This window comes from Leptinotarsa decemlineata, unplaced genomic scaffold (assembly GCF_025532065.1).
Source record: "Leptinotarsa decemlineata unplaced genomic scaffold, Ldec_3_MD MMD2_tig00000251_RagTag_RagTag, whole genome shotgun sequence".
Lineage (NCBI taxonomy): Eukaryota > Metazoa > Arthropoda > Insecta > Coleoptera > Chrysomelidae > Leptinotarsa > Leptinotarsa decemlineata.
Window position 1 is genome coordinate 6120136 of NW_027412547.1, and position 14952 is coordinate 6135087.

Genomic DNA, 14952 nt, shown 5'->3' on the forward strand with positions numbered 1-14952 from the left:
ACAACAATTTTTACTGATGAGATTGCTGTCAGGCCAATCAAAAACATAATTTATAACTAGTAATGAGCCTTATTAACAAAACATGATACAAATAGGATTAACACTTTTATGGATGTATACGCGCCCAAACATTCATCTACACTTCAAACAATGCTTAATTAAAACCTATAATACACCGGTAAACCGCAGTCTAATAAAATTGAGAGTAACTATCATAAAAACTGTAACAAATCCTCTGTGTAGCAACTATTGATGACACTTTTATGATTCAATAGCATTTGATGATTCCTTACTTAGATATTAGTGGATACAAAGTTGTTGATAAACTAAATGCTCAGAATGTCTTCCTTGTTCTGATACCCACTGATAATATTCCGCTACGTAATGGTATTTCCCGATTTGCTATCCGACGTTTCGTCTTTCGCACACCATCATCAACTTTATTATTTCTCATGGGCCCTACATTGGATTCTTTCTGTTTTGATTAGAACCAGATTTTACCTTTTCAATGATGTATCATAAGTTATCATTCTTTTTCGAAAAATTGGAGATACTGAAAAAAATTCGTTCTTATCATAATAGGGTTTGACTTTGATGTTTCTAAATTTCACTTTCAATTTGTTACACTCAATGACATTTTGTTATTGCACAAGTTATTGAATTTTTGGCTTTCACGAATGAAAAAAAAAGAGATATGATACAAATTTATTACAAATACGATAGAAACAGTGTAAGGACATCGGAAATTTATTTAAAATTGTACCCCGAAAGACAACAACCACATCGAAGTATTTTAAAGTTATTGGATCAAAATCTCACCGAGTTCGGTTCATTCGAAAAGCCGAGGAAAAAATACGGATACAGAATGGACCAGGAAACTAAAGAAAATTTGGTAAATGAGGTATGTATGAGGCACGTTAGATATTGTGTCCTTTTTAATAAAAATTAATAATTTGCAACTAAAAATCTACACGTCAACTTTCCTCCGAAATGAATATTTATTATATGGCACATACATTGCACTGTGCACTGCTTCAAATGGCGCTTGTTTTGAATAAACTGAATAAGTATTCACTGAGATATTACAGTTTAAAGTGGACTCATAAAATGACCAAACTTTGAAACAACCTAATAGTAACGGCATATAAAGTTTGAAGTTATTATCTATTATTTCGATAAGTACAACTCGCCATAACGTGTTTGTGAGTCATATTCAAAACTGAATTCTTGTATTGCTTTCCGAATCATAAATACCAACAGAGAAATAAATATTTTTGAAACAATTACTCATGTTTTAAAATTTTTATAGACTCGTGACTGCGCGTTTTAAGATCAATTACTTTTTTTAACGACCATTTCAATTTGAGACTTAGTAAACAGTGATACATGTTTTTAACTTGGTTTGACATTTCATTTCATAAATCATGAAATTCAGATGTTATGTATGCATTTCACGATCGAATACGAAAATAAGCGAATTTTACACAACACATAATAATTTGTATTGAGGAACTTTAATGCTCATTTTTCTTGATGCGGGTGAATTGTTACGTTTTTGGATTTTCGAAAAGTATTGAACTAATCATTAATTACTCAATGCAACTTTCGAAATCACACCTTTGGCATAAATTCTTACTCTTACTGTTAGACTCAATCTCACAATAATACAGCGAATAAACCCGAAAAATATATTAACAACGACTGATTATAAACAAATATATATCTCACAATGGAAGCTAGCACTCTACTGCTGTTATTCGTGTTTCGACTCGCCGGGATGACAAATCCCATTTCGTAACAGTCACAGTTAGTCATCCTCTATTACTTTAGTCATCCTCTATTGCTTCTACGTTCACAGGGTGTTTTATGATACTGGGTATCTTACAGTCGGCCACTGCTACAATACCCTCGTCCCGAGGGAGATAATTTTCCGTTCACCTGTAACATAAATTTCATTATAAAATTATTCATAAAGAAGAACGATAATTCCACACTATCGTGGCTTTAGCTCATGGAGGAGTTGCCTCTTCGTAATCGTTTTTTTTCATGGTCAACGTATTGACTCGCAGCACGTAGTGCGTTTTCTTCTTCGTGAGAAGCGAAATTATTAGCCTCAACCTCGGAGGGGACTTCACTTTCGACATCCCTTATTCGTCTATCATCAGCCGTTTGCTGAACCCTTTTTGAGCTTAGTGAGCCAGCTTTTCGTCTTACGGAACATCTTTTCTGCCTACCTGCGGAGAATGTTCTTCCGACGATCATCTGACCATCAACCCACTGCTCGTGAACAGGTTGATGAACTTTTTCACTGCTCTGAGGGTAAACATTTTCACTGTTCGCAGCATCTCGCACCAGGGTGTGTTCATTTCCGCGTAGCACACCTTGTGCTTGGCCAACGTTTGGCTGAATGAACGCTTCCTGGGCCAGGAAGTTTCCTGCTTCTGCAACACATAGTTGTCTGGCGACGTTTCGCTTTTCTTTTAGCGCCTGAGAGTGTTCATTTTCGTGTAGCACACCTTGTGCTTGGCCAACGTTTGGCTGAACGAACCCTCCCTGGGACAGAACGGTACCTTCTTTTGCAACACATTGCTGCCTGGCAACGTTGTGCTCTTCATTTACCAGTTGTTCGTTTATTCTGGTCTGTTCGTTATCGAGTTCGTCGTCACTAACACATTCTAAACTGTCCCTACGGGTAGTAAAGAGCTTCATCTTATCAATTGAACATATTCCGCTATAAGGTTTTTGAGACCTGTCTGCTTTTGGAATATCTTCAATAACATACCGATCATGGTCCAAAATAGCTGCCACTACGTATGGCCCGCTATATTTTGGTAGAAGCTTTTTACTTTTTCCGTCGTTGGAAGCAGTTGTGTGTCTTATAAGAACTAATTGCCCAACAGAGTACTTGAATGATTCTTTTCTCTTAGAGTCATATCTAGCCTTCTGATTTTGCTGACACTTACTTATTTGATCAATAGCTTCCCGGGTATTTTTTTGCTTGTCAATTTAGTGGTCAGAAATCTGGACTTCATTAGTGAGAAAAGAGTCACACATGCCTCTTGGGTCATAACCAAACATGAGTTCGTGAGGTCTTTTTTGTGTAGACTTTTGTATTGAAGAATTTATACCGAACTTGATTCGGCCAAGATCCCTGTCCCGTTCTCTTTCGTCGCTACTCATGGTTGCAAGAGCTGAGAGTATCGTTCGATTATATCTCTCTACTTGACCATTTGCCCTGGGAGTAGCGGTTGCGTTATGCACAACTTTCACCCCAGACTGCCGGGCGAACTCGTTGAAGTTGGCACTCGTGAACGCACTACCCATGTCACAGATGATGCGTCGTGCAACTCCGAACGTTTCGAATATCTCCTTCAGAAACTTAACTACAGGAGCTGCTTTAGTACTCTTGACCGCTTTCATGAACACGTACTTGGTGAAAGCATCCACACATACAATCAAGTAGGAATTACCTAACCTGCTCTTTACAAAAGGACCTAGATGATCAATGTGAATTGTATCCATAGGTACAGCGACCTTTTCTATTGAATGTAACATTCCGCATTTCTTGCCTGTCGGTACCTTGTTGTAGCAACAATGCAAGCAACAACGAATATGTCTAGAAACATACTTTTTCATATTAGCAAACCAATAATTCTGCTTTATAAGAGACAACGTCTTATCAAGCGAAAAATGCCCAACAGAGTCATGACAGTAAACTGTTACGGCGTACCTTCCAGTTTTTGGTACAACCCATTTGAGCCCAGTTGGCGTTACTTTGTATATTCTGCCATTTTTCAGTAACTCCGTCACTATACCCCGTACCGTTTCTCTTTCGCTCATTGATAAACGGTATGGTCTATAGGTCACTGGCTGATCGTCCTTGAGATGAATAGACATTTTAGATTCACGAACATTGCCTATTTCACTGACATTCTCAGCGAAACAATCACGATAATTGTTGAGCAATCTCACAAGATCGTTCTTCTCGGTTTCGCTCAGATCTGAATTACAATTTATATTAGATATATTGAGATATTTGTTATTGATTGACATCGCCAAAATACTCACCCCCTTCGAGACGTTCTCATGACAGGGTTCCCCTCTGGCCACAATCTCATTTGATTTGAACATGAGTACGTTGTGGGAAGCGTTCAGAACAGGCAGCACGCCACTGGTAGTCGAAGTGATACATCTTGGTAGATTACATTCATGGGGTGGTTTCAGTCTTTGACTATATTCAATGTAAATTTCCCCTTGGTAGTCTTCCATCGGAGTAAACTTGACCAACCCTATGTGGTTTGGAGGTATTTCTACATCAGAAGCAACAACCATATTTATTTTTCTCAATGGAGACTGATCGAATTGGGGCAGCTCGTCTGTATATGAATTGAAAATGCGTACTGCACCGTCCTTGACGACCACAGCAACACCATCCATATTGAATAACGTCTGTCCGATTATCATTGGTATCTCTTGAATTTCGTTCGGTACAATAATCACTTCAATGTCGGTTTCAACTGAATCAACTGCGAGGTTAACCTTGGCTTTTCCCACAGCGTTGGCTACTCCACCTGCATATCCATTTATTTGCACCTTGCAAGGTTCCCATGATACTCCATGACGTTGAGCATCTTTCTTGCGCAGAGTCACAACTGCACATCCTGTATCAATTAGCGCCTGAGAGATGAGGCCATTGATACGGCAGGACATGATATAGTGTGACTTATTTTCGGTAGGTACATTACATTTCATAACTTGCTTGGAAGTTTGAGCTTGGTTGCGAGGACATTTGTTCTCTAAATGCCCCAAGCGTTTGCAAAATTTACATTCGAGGCGAGGCCTAGGGCAACTTTTACTGAAATGTCCAGGCTGGTTGCAGTTAAAACATTTCCAGTTTCTTTTGAGTTGACTGCTGGCATTTTTGTGTTTATTTTCCACAAAAGTAGATTTATGATCTTCACGATGCGATCGAGAAAACTTTTTGAGTCTAGTCTCACCTACATCGCACCGCAGACGTTCTTCCGGCGCGAGAGATGAAATATATTCACTAAAGAGTGTCTCAGGGTCACAATACCTCCCTGCCTTAGCACCATTTTGTATAACCAGGTCGGTTATGTCATCTATAATCATGGCTACTGCGTTTTTACCTTGTATCTCACATGCCCTCAACAGTTCCATTTTACTAAAATAATATTCAGTCCACGTTTCGATTGGTGACTTAATTCTAGTACTCATTTTTCTGAGTGTACTAGGAAAGTCCCGATGGTCGGGAAAAGCCGCTTCAATTATTTGTTTCCATTCCATCCATGTGTGATCATAGGAGTCTAAACTATTCCACCAAGATTTTGCTAGGCCAGTTAAACGCGACTGCATATTGAGAATTTTCAGACGATCATCCCAACCGTTTATTTGAGCTAGTTGTTCTATTTTATCAAGCCACTTTTTTGACGAGAGATCGGATTTACGTGGACAAAATTCCGGTATGCAATCTGCACGAACAATCAAAGATTTGTTTTCAACATTTGAAGTTTTGCTCATATAATCGGCCAGTATGTTTTCTAAATGCTTTATTTTCTCACCTTGACTCCGCAACATATCAGTATAATTAACAACAGACTCACCATGGGAATTTTCCACCGTTCGGACTTCACTTACGCTTGGATCCTCCTGTGGCGGTTCACGAGATTCGTTATCTCGTGATGAAGAATGTTTCTTGGTTTTCTTTCTGCGACGTCCGCTTTCCCGACGATATCGCCCATAATCGTTATCACTTTCTGATTCCGATGTACCGAAACTTCTTTTTGATTTCCGACCCATTTCTCGGTAACGAATGAAAAAAAAACGAACTACAAACAAACACTAGTCCCTTCAGATAGAGCGTTGCTATCCCACCGCTGCACTGTTAGACTCAATCTCACAATAATACAGCGAATAAACCCCAAAAATATATTAACAACGACTGATTATAAACAAATATATATCTCACAATGGAAGCTAGCACTCTACTGCTGTTATTCGTGTTTCGACTCGCCGGGATGACAAATCCCATTTCGTAACAGTCACAGTTAGTCATCCTCTATTACTTTAGTCATCCTCTATTGCTTCTACGTTCACAGGGTGTTTTATGATACTGGGTATCTTACATTACTCTTTTTGTGTAGTTTTTTACCAACACCAAATCTTTATTTTCAACACTTCGACACGTGTTTCATTCACCAAGTGATCATCTTTAACAGGAATATTAAACTCTAGTTTATTCTTACTCTTGAAGATGATCACTTGGTGATCGAAACACGTATCGAGGTGTTAAAAATAACGGTTTGGTGTTGGGATAAAACTCCAGTAATATTCACTATCACTAATATATGACCTGAAATATTGACAGTTTGTATACAGAAATAGTTAGGTTAGGTTAGGTTAGGTCCATAGTGAGTGGTTCTATTCGCAACCCGCAAGGTTTTAGTGGGCTCACACCTATTCACACTCTACCAAATGAACCTAGCTTCTTAACAAAGCCTATTAGTTTGTATGGTGAGTGGTCTTTCAGGTCAGATGGTGAGAGTACGGCTCTGCCGAAGTCTGAAAACCTGATTCGTTCCCCAGCGGGGCAGGTACAAAGTATATGTTCTGCCGTTTCATCATTTTCTGAACAGAGACGACACAAACTGTCTTCCGACAGTACGAGTCTTTGCATATGATGATTCAAATGACCTGTAAGAATGCTTGTTAGACATCGTAGTTCATCCCTACTAGAGTCCAACAACTGTTTGGTATTAAGCTTTGAAGGATGAATAAACGCATTGGAGTGAGCCAATCCTGGAAGATTCTGCCAGAAGTCCATAAATCTTCTTGCCATCCAGGTGTTCAATCTTAGTTTGGCATGGCCTAAAGCGATGCCAATGACAGGTTCTGGTCCGATGAAGCTGCTTGCAGCACTCTCCTTTGCAAGAGTGTCAGCAGCCTCATTGCTTTCCAGGCCGGTATCGCCAGGAATTCCAGACTATAGACTATTTTTTGAGTATTCCTATCGAGGAGAGTCGTTTTTGTCAATTTGCTACCAATTTAGACGTCGCTCGGTAGGAGCCACGAGCTTCTAACTCCGCTTGACTGTCCGAGAATATTTTTATTGACTTGTGTATGAGGTTGGATTCTTTCAATCTCTCCGAACACAATTCATTAGCGTAAATTTCCGCTTGAAATACAGTCGCATAGGTTCCTAGGCAGGTTGATATTTCTGTCCTGGGTCTGCGACTGAAAACAGCTGCACCAGAACCGGAAGGTGTTCTTGATCCATCTGTGAACCAACAACTATCTACTCTTAACATTTCCTTCTCCCGGAGGATCCAGTCCTCACTACTCTAGGACAGTACTTTATGAGGCAGTTCGTAGTTGACAGTTGGAGGCATAAAGTCAGAGGTTATTTCCAGAATGCTGTGACTTCCAGTGTCAACCAACAGTCTGTTGCAGTCTGCATTAAATTGATTTGTGCACTTGGCAATATGCATAAGTCTATATGCAGTCCATTTAGCCTCTCTCTCCCGAAAAATGTGGAGAGGAGGTAGATCTAGAAGGATCTCCAAGGCCGCTGACGATGTGGTACTGATGGTCAGACAAGCCTCTCTCTGTAAGCCAGAGAGCTTCGCCTGGGCCATTTTCTGTAAAACCTTCGGCCACTAGACAATTGCCCCATAAGTGATCATTGGTCTCACAATCATAACATAATCTCAATGAATCTGTTTGGGACCCAAACCCCAAGTTTTACCAAAAATCCTTCGACATGTCCAGGTGAGTTTTTTTATCAAGGACAATGCCAAAATATTTCACCTCCGTTTCAAATGGAATGACCTCACCATTGAGGGGAAGTGGTGTTAGATCGTACAATTTTCTACTCCTGGTGAAGGGGAGTATCACAGTTTTGCTGGGGTTTACAGACATCTGCTCCCTCAGGCACCACCTGTGAACAACGTCCATCGTGCTTTGGAGGATATTACAAGCTATCCTTCCCGACGTGGACCTTGCCAGGATGACAAGGTCATCTGCATAAGCTTGCAGATCTACTTTTCTTCTGTCGAGGGCATCAAGCAGACTATCCAACAAGAGCGATCACAGAAGGGGTACAGAAATGGTACTCGAAAACGCTGTGAAGTAACTTGGTTTAGAATCTTTTTTGATTTTTTTATTTATTTTTAATATTTTTGCTTATTTTTGTTCTTTATTATCTATTTTTACTCTGTGGTCATTTTCCTCTTTTATCTTCATTATTTTATTATTTTTATTGTATTTTTTTTCACGTTTCATTGCTTGATATAATTGATATTTCAGCTATTTGTTCTAATTTTAATCGTTCTTTCATAGATTTCGAATCATATAAGACAATGGAAGTCGCACCTTAGTAAGATTCACCATGAAACATTGCCAACCACTTTCAAACAAACGTGTTGTGTTTTTGTAAAAATATCAGTGAAAATATCACTGAATGAATCAATAACTTGGTAACAGCAAAACTGACGGAATCCAATATAATCTTTAAACCCACATTTGTCCACCTTGAAGATGGAAATTCCTGATACCCTTTCTTGATGCTTAGATACACTATACACAGAACCTACCTGCATATTTCAAGATTATAGGTTCAGTAGCTTCGGATGTACGTTGATATAAAAGTGGGCAACATATCGTAATTTACAACCGTCAGCGACGTCTCGGTGATGGCGCCTTGGTGATGGCGCCTCATTGCTAAGACCTTCCCTCTATCCCGGCGCATCGTCTTACAGTAGACGCGACGCGTAATGGCTCACTGCGTTGCGTCAAGTTAATCTTATGGTGATAACTTTTAAACGATTCGGTCAAATCACTGAGTCTAACAGACAAAGTTTATGTATATTGAATACTTGAAACGACAATTGTATCAATTTTTGTAAGAATCTGACAGATATTCAAAAATGTGCATTGTTAAAAAGTATAGAATTCAACTGTATTTATTTCTTAGTATTTTGCATATAGTGGCTACCACATGAGAGGTACATATATGTTATCGCGGCCTTTTATTTAGAACTATTTAAGATGAACAATCTTACGGTACTACATTATCTGCATGTAAACTCCAACGGGAGCAGGGAGCAAGAATTTTTCAGACTTACTTAAAACTTATCGCTATATTGTGACCAAAATTACACAAAACCTTCACAAATTGTAGCCTACGTGTTGTATAAACTGATGTATGAACTGTATTTATGTAAAATTTCATCTAAATCCGTTCAGTCGTTTGGGCGTGAAAGAACCACAAACATATATACGTCCATCCTCACAAAATTTTACATTTATATTAGTATAGATTGAGGAAGCATGAGGTGAATATGATATTTTCACATTTATATTAGTATATGTATATTGAGAAAGCAAGAACTATCATAATATAGTACATATTTGATTTTCAACAATCTGGTCACGTTGAATATCTGCAATCGACTTTACATTTTTTTCATTTCCATAAATCATTATAACACTATTTAGACAAAAAATGATGTTAATAAACCACGCGACACAACTTAATGGCCTTCGATTCGCGTATATCATCTAATTATCAACTGATTGGATGAAAACATTTACTTGCATCAGTATTTATATTTTGTATAAATATTTTTTTTGCAAATGTTTACTCAAGACACCTTATGCTGAGTTAATTAGTCAAGTTGATATCTTATCTTTAATTAGTATGACCATTTACCACTACTCTTATCGTCGAGTGGTATTAGTTCATAAATGATTCGCTAAATGAGTAAATATTTATTTATTCATCGTCGTGTGGGGCTTGAAAGTAGGGGATTAGAGGAGTCCACTTGTTCAAAAGTGCTACCTTTTAACCTCTCAGAAACAAACAAGAACACATCACATTGAAACTGAAAAAACTTTTGAAACAACTTAATAATATGAGCCCTATATCTGACTTATTGAACTATTTTGTTTTCTTTGGTGAAATAAGTCACGCATTACCGATTTTTGCTCACTTTTGAAAAATTAATTCTTTCAAAAAATTCCAAGTTTACGAAAAAGAGAAGTGTATTCTTTCTCCTGGCATTTTGGAATTTCGGTTAATAAGATTTGCTAGCTGAACAAAAACTATTGAAGTGAATTGATTAATAAACTATCACACACACACACTGGTACAAGACGCTAGTTGTTCAAAAAATGTTATTTTCAGAATTTCATTCTTATATAGTGTCACACATTGACTTTTCATTGATATTGTTTTTTAATTATGCTTATGTATTAAGCTATTTCGTAAAAAGTAGAAATAAAGTGAAATATTTATCTGTTTTTAAAAACTGTATCAACTTTGCATCATTTTTGGCATAATTTTTTTTGGTGTTTTAAATTTTTGCGAAATGAGTTGTATTTAGAATTGCAATTGGTAATAAAAATGCGTTGGAAAGATAAGTTAGGCATAAAGCACTAACTTTGTTGATGTTCGGCTAAATTTGAGAAATCGGCAAATGTCAAATTTTCGAAAAACTGTAAAAAAAATAAATTTGTACTAGACAGCTAAAAATTGGTATATGGGTAAAAAATTAAAAAACAATCATCTTTTCTCTTTACCGATTTTCGAAATTTCGAGCAATAACTGTTTTCTGAACATTTTTTGGAAAAAATGTCAAATTTGACAGGGAAAAAAATCACTTGATCGGTCATATGCATATCATTTGGCATCATTTTCAAAGCACAACCTAATGGATATATCAAAAGTTGCTTGAAGAGATGAACAAAAAAAAATCCCATTTAATGCGGACTTTATGTGTGACACTGTATACATAGCTAAGTTTTATCCAAACATCAACTTATTTTTGTTACTCCAATCTTTTTATTCTTTTTTAGTAATAAGTTCACAGAACGTTTTTTAGCCTCCTGAAATGCCAATATCATGTAGTTGACCCACTTAGGATCCTTCTAGGTTTCCAGGGTAGCTGGTGATTATTATATAAGGAAAATACTAGAAATACAAATTGTTCACTTCGAAACATTTATTCGTGTCTCCAAATTATTATTTTATTCTTCCTTCTTTTTTTGGTAATATTTTTTCGAGATTTGAAATTCCTATTCATATATTTTAATGTATAAAATAATCTTACCCTACTATATAACTTCAAAAGGTGAGATATTGGGAAATTTTCACATGAATATAAATCCTGCAATGACATTTGTTCCTACAATACGATTCTCAAAATTGCTTTGGAAGTTTACTTCCAAGGAGAAAATAAAATAAACAAATTCATTTTTGGGCATCCTTGAGTTACCGAATGTGTCAAGAGTTCCATTTTGAAATGCTCTGAAATAACAGTACAGAGATTCATTATTTAATTCACAATTTGTTTTAGAATAGCTCACACAAATGTCACAACTAGAAATTTTCATTAATTCATTTATCAAGTGGTCCTTCGGAAACATGGAAAAACTTAATTTAGATTTTGAACTGTTATTTTCACAACTATTTACAGCACAAACGTGTCCACCACCTATTAGTTTTTCCATTATGTTAAAAGTTAAAATTCACGATACGCACAAAACACAGGTAACATATAAGTACGTTCTAACAAGAGCAAAGCCAAAAGCAGATTGAGAAAGTCTGTCACTTCCCAAAATGGCGGACTCATCAACGCGACGGATATACGCGATCTTTTCCCGCCAAGCGAAGTGACATTGCTGATTGTTACCTATGCTGTGGTCCTATCAAGAAGCAATGTAAAATTTAAACATGAAATTGTTTTTGATCCATTGTTTTGAGAATAACAAAAGTAGTATCACTCTTATCACAATAACTCACAAACTTATGAGTAGATTATTATGAAATTTCAACAGCTTTCTTTTGAAAGTAAGAACTATCTGAAAAAGTGGTGAATACAATAAGACTAGCGCCATATATGTTTTAGGCCCGATACTTCCTCAGCCCAGGTAGTAGATATACTTTTTAGCAGTTCTCAACACAGTTGTCCTTTTCAACTGTTTTAAAAAATGCAATATTATGTTGTTGATTCAAAAAAATTTGGTTTCAGAATCATTTTCCTGTAAAAAACAATATTTCGGATTCCGATAGATTTTGTTAAATACCCGCCACACCATTTTATTCGAGGAAAATATGCTTATTAATTGAATTATGAATAACACTTGCGCCACGAAGGTTGGAATTGAGAAATAAAAATAATTCTTTTGTGTTTCTCATGAATTTTAGATAGGTACATAAAATAAGTAATATTCAGATCATATATTCAAACTTGGATGATATTCTAAACAGTTTTTCTTTCATTTTCAATATCGCTGAACTAGTATTCAGTATAGTTGGAGTTATTTGTTCGCTAATTAGTATTAATCATTATTTCCTATCCGCAAAAATAGATAAATCATCGGCTAACGACTACTTCCGAAAATTCCCCTTGAAGTTTTTATCTAGAGGTATGGGTTAAGAATCACCAGTATAATATAATGTGATTCAGTTTGAAGTTGATAAAACAAGTGAATACCAGTGAAGCGGAGCGGTGTATCTAAACAAATTGTAGATAAACAAAAAGACTGAAATAACTGAGTAAGATATCCGTGATAAAAGGTAAAACAACATAATTTTTTTCATGATATTTATTACCTATACTCTCTCGACTTTCTGTAAACTTTTCATTCCATATATGTTAACATTCGTGTCAGCAATCACACGTTAAAAGGTAAGACCTCGTTAGTCCTTAGCTCGTACAAGTTTAGACTTCTGAGGGCTGTCGTTCGTAGCTGGTTAACGCAAAAACATATTTTAAACATATTTAACTCTAAACTATGTTGCAGCTTTTTGTACAAAGTCAAATTGACCTACCTAATGATAACATTGTGATGCACTGTTTGGAACCTTTGGTTCTGCAAGAGGAAGATCAAACTGGTCTTCATCTTGAAGATGATCACTTGGTGATCGAAACACGTGTCGAGGTGTTAAAATAACGGTTTGGTGTTGGGAAAAAACTCCAGTAATATTCACCAATGATAACAGTAATTATATATTCAAACAACTTAATTCGTTCAAAATAATCCAAAACTAATCGTCATTTAGCACTTTTCATCGAGTTGCTAAGAGTAAGGTTTGAATTGAACTGAAAGGGAAACCCAAAAAACAAACACGGTGCTCATTGATGAATGATCCTGGCAGCGCCCTCTCCAACCCAAACTGAAACTAAAAAGTCCGCTTTCTATTTCACTCCGTAACTCTACTGTGTTAAGTATTAGAGTTTTTTACATGTTTGTCATTCAGAATGTATTGTCAAATCCATGAGAGAAGTATGTGGTTCAACCGTGTTAGGAATCACACGTTAAAAGGTAAGACCTCGTTAGTCCTTAGCTCGCACAAGTTTCTCAACTTCTGAGAGTTGTCGTTCGTATGGGGGCGGCAGCTGATTAACGGCAGCTGTTTAAAAAGATTTTAAAACAGATTTTTAAACAGATTTTTAAACCTGTACATCCGATCATTAGTGATGAGAGGGTGATAATACACAGTGTCTCAGGGTCCAAACTGAAGGAACTGATAGAGGAGGTCATTTCTGATGAAATAATTTTGTATAACATGGAATTCTACTTACCGGTTTCGAGAAACTTTTACAAAAAACCTTGCATCTGTAAAAAAGTCACTACTGTTAAGAGCCAAAAACATTTTCGAAAATTTATTTTTAGAAGTGAATAGCATGACTGCGTTTTTTTCATTTTTATAGGGCAGGGGTCGGCAAGTAGTTTTAGGTGGGGTCCGGATACTGTGGAAAATTTTTAATGAGGTCCAGAAAAAAACAAATGATATTAATTAATAATTGAGTGCTACCTATGTATCATTTTAGTTTCAAATCAAATTTTGAATGATAAAACAAGGCCTAAAATTGATGTGAGAAACTATTCCTACGGTCTTGAGCCAGTTTTATATAATTTAGTTTTCGAGAGGAATGGCAAATTCAGAGTGTGTCTTCTAGGTGGGCATCCGTTAATCTCTAACGATTTTTGATTCATCTTTGAGAAAGATATTTCACATAAGTATGTCGAGCCAAACATAGTGTTTGTTGCAATTTTCATATTTTTCTTGGACATGTTTGGTCCAAAATTATTCGGTGGATACCGTTTTAAACATTTGGAAAGGCACATCATGCACATCAATTATCTCTATTCGAAGTGATGGCTTTGACAGTTCAAACAACTTGGTAGCCACATCTCTCCATTCTGCCGCTACATCAACTTCAAATGACGATTTATGAAACGGAGGTAGCTTGTCCATCTCCGCAATGTTTTGGAATCTCGTAGCAAATTCGTTTCTGAGATAGATCGGCCAGAAGTTTTATAAACAATGTTTTCTTCAAGAGTTTTTTTCATATTCAAGAATTGTCGGAAAATAAGTAAATCTTAAAACTCATTAATACAGTTTATTGAATGGTTTTCACTATAAAGGGTTTTACAAAAACCGCGACACAGGGGGGGGGGAGAAACCAGCAAATCAGGAATAGCAAAGCATGTTAGGACTCATCAACAAAACATCAAGCGATCCTAAGCTGAATTCATCCACAAGGAGGAACACTGGTTTAGGAGAAAATTCAAATAAGCCGCATATATGTTGTCCAACAACGCAATTTGCCAATTCACGTCAATTTGCGTAGAGATACGCAACATATGGAAACCTATAATCAAGCGGAAAACGGCCAACTTCCGCCAAACGGTCAGCTTCCGCTAAAAACGATGCAGCGGAGAGGAAAGAGGGGATAGGTGAAAGCACTTGAATGACTTATAAATAGTCAGCTTTCGAAGAAATGAGTCCAGTCATCACCCGAAGATGATTGTGGATACCAACAATGGAAACATCGTGAAGTAACTTGGCTTGAACTCTTTCAATTTTAATTTCTTGTTGATTGTTCAATTTTTAATTGTTGCTGCAATTTGTGCACCGTTTGTGCC

General features: G+C 36.8%; 2 protein-coding genes across 5 annotated transcripts in view; one reads left to right on the forward strand and one right to left on the reverse strand.

Moving 5' to 3' along the window:
* Window positions 1–14952, forward strand: part of axed (BTB/POZ domain-containing protein axundead) — a 94265-nt gene that overhangs the window by 51936 nt on the left and 27377 nt on the right. The window contains exon 1 of one of the 3 annotated variants that reach the window (XM_074173586.1): window positions 12460–12595. The exons of the other annotated variants lie outside the window; for them this stretch is intronic. The gene's annotated coding sequence lies outside the window, so the exon portion shown is untranslated. Of the gene's footprint in view, window positions 1–12459; window positions 12596–14952 lie in introns of those variants that run through there. 3 annotated transcript variants of the gene reach the window in all.
* Window positions 1720–6165, reverse strand: LOC141481659 (uncharacterized). Of its 2 annotated transcripts, none has more exons than XM_074173579.1 (2): window positions 4069–6164; window positions 1720–1938 (listed from the first exon to the last, which is right to left on the reverse strand). In XM_074173579.1, the coding sequence occupies exons 1-2, from the start codon at window positions 5815–5817 to the stop codon at window positions 1882–1884; spliced, it is 1806 nt and encodes a 601-aa protein (XP_074029680.1). In that variant the 5' UTR covers window positions 5818–6164; the 3' UTR covers window positions 1720–1881. The 2 variants fall into 2 exon arrangements, with proteins under 2 accessions (XP_074029680.1, XP_074029681.1); XM_074173580.1 differs by lacking the exon at window positions 1720–1938 and adding an exon at window positions 3879–4001 and having other exon boundaries at window positions 4069–6165.

Coding starts and splice junctions, on each gene's coding strand:
- LOC141481659 (XM_074173579.1), bottom strand. CDS start 5,817: ATGGGTCGGAAATCAAAAAGAAGTTTCGGTACATCGGAATCAGAAAGT. Junction 1,939..4,068: donor ATGAGAACGTCTCGAAGGGG/GTGAGTATTTTG, acceptor TTTATGTTACAG/GTGAACGGAAAATTATCTCC.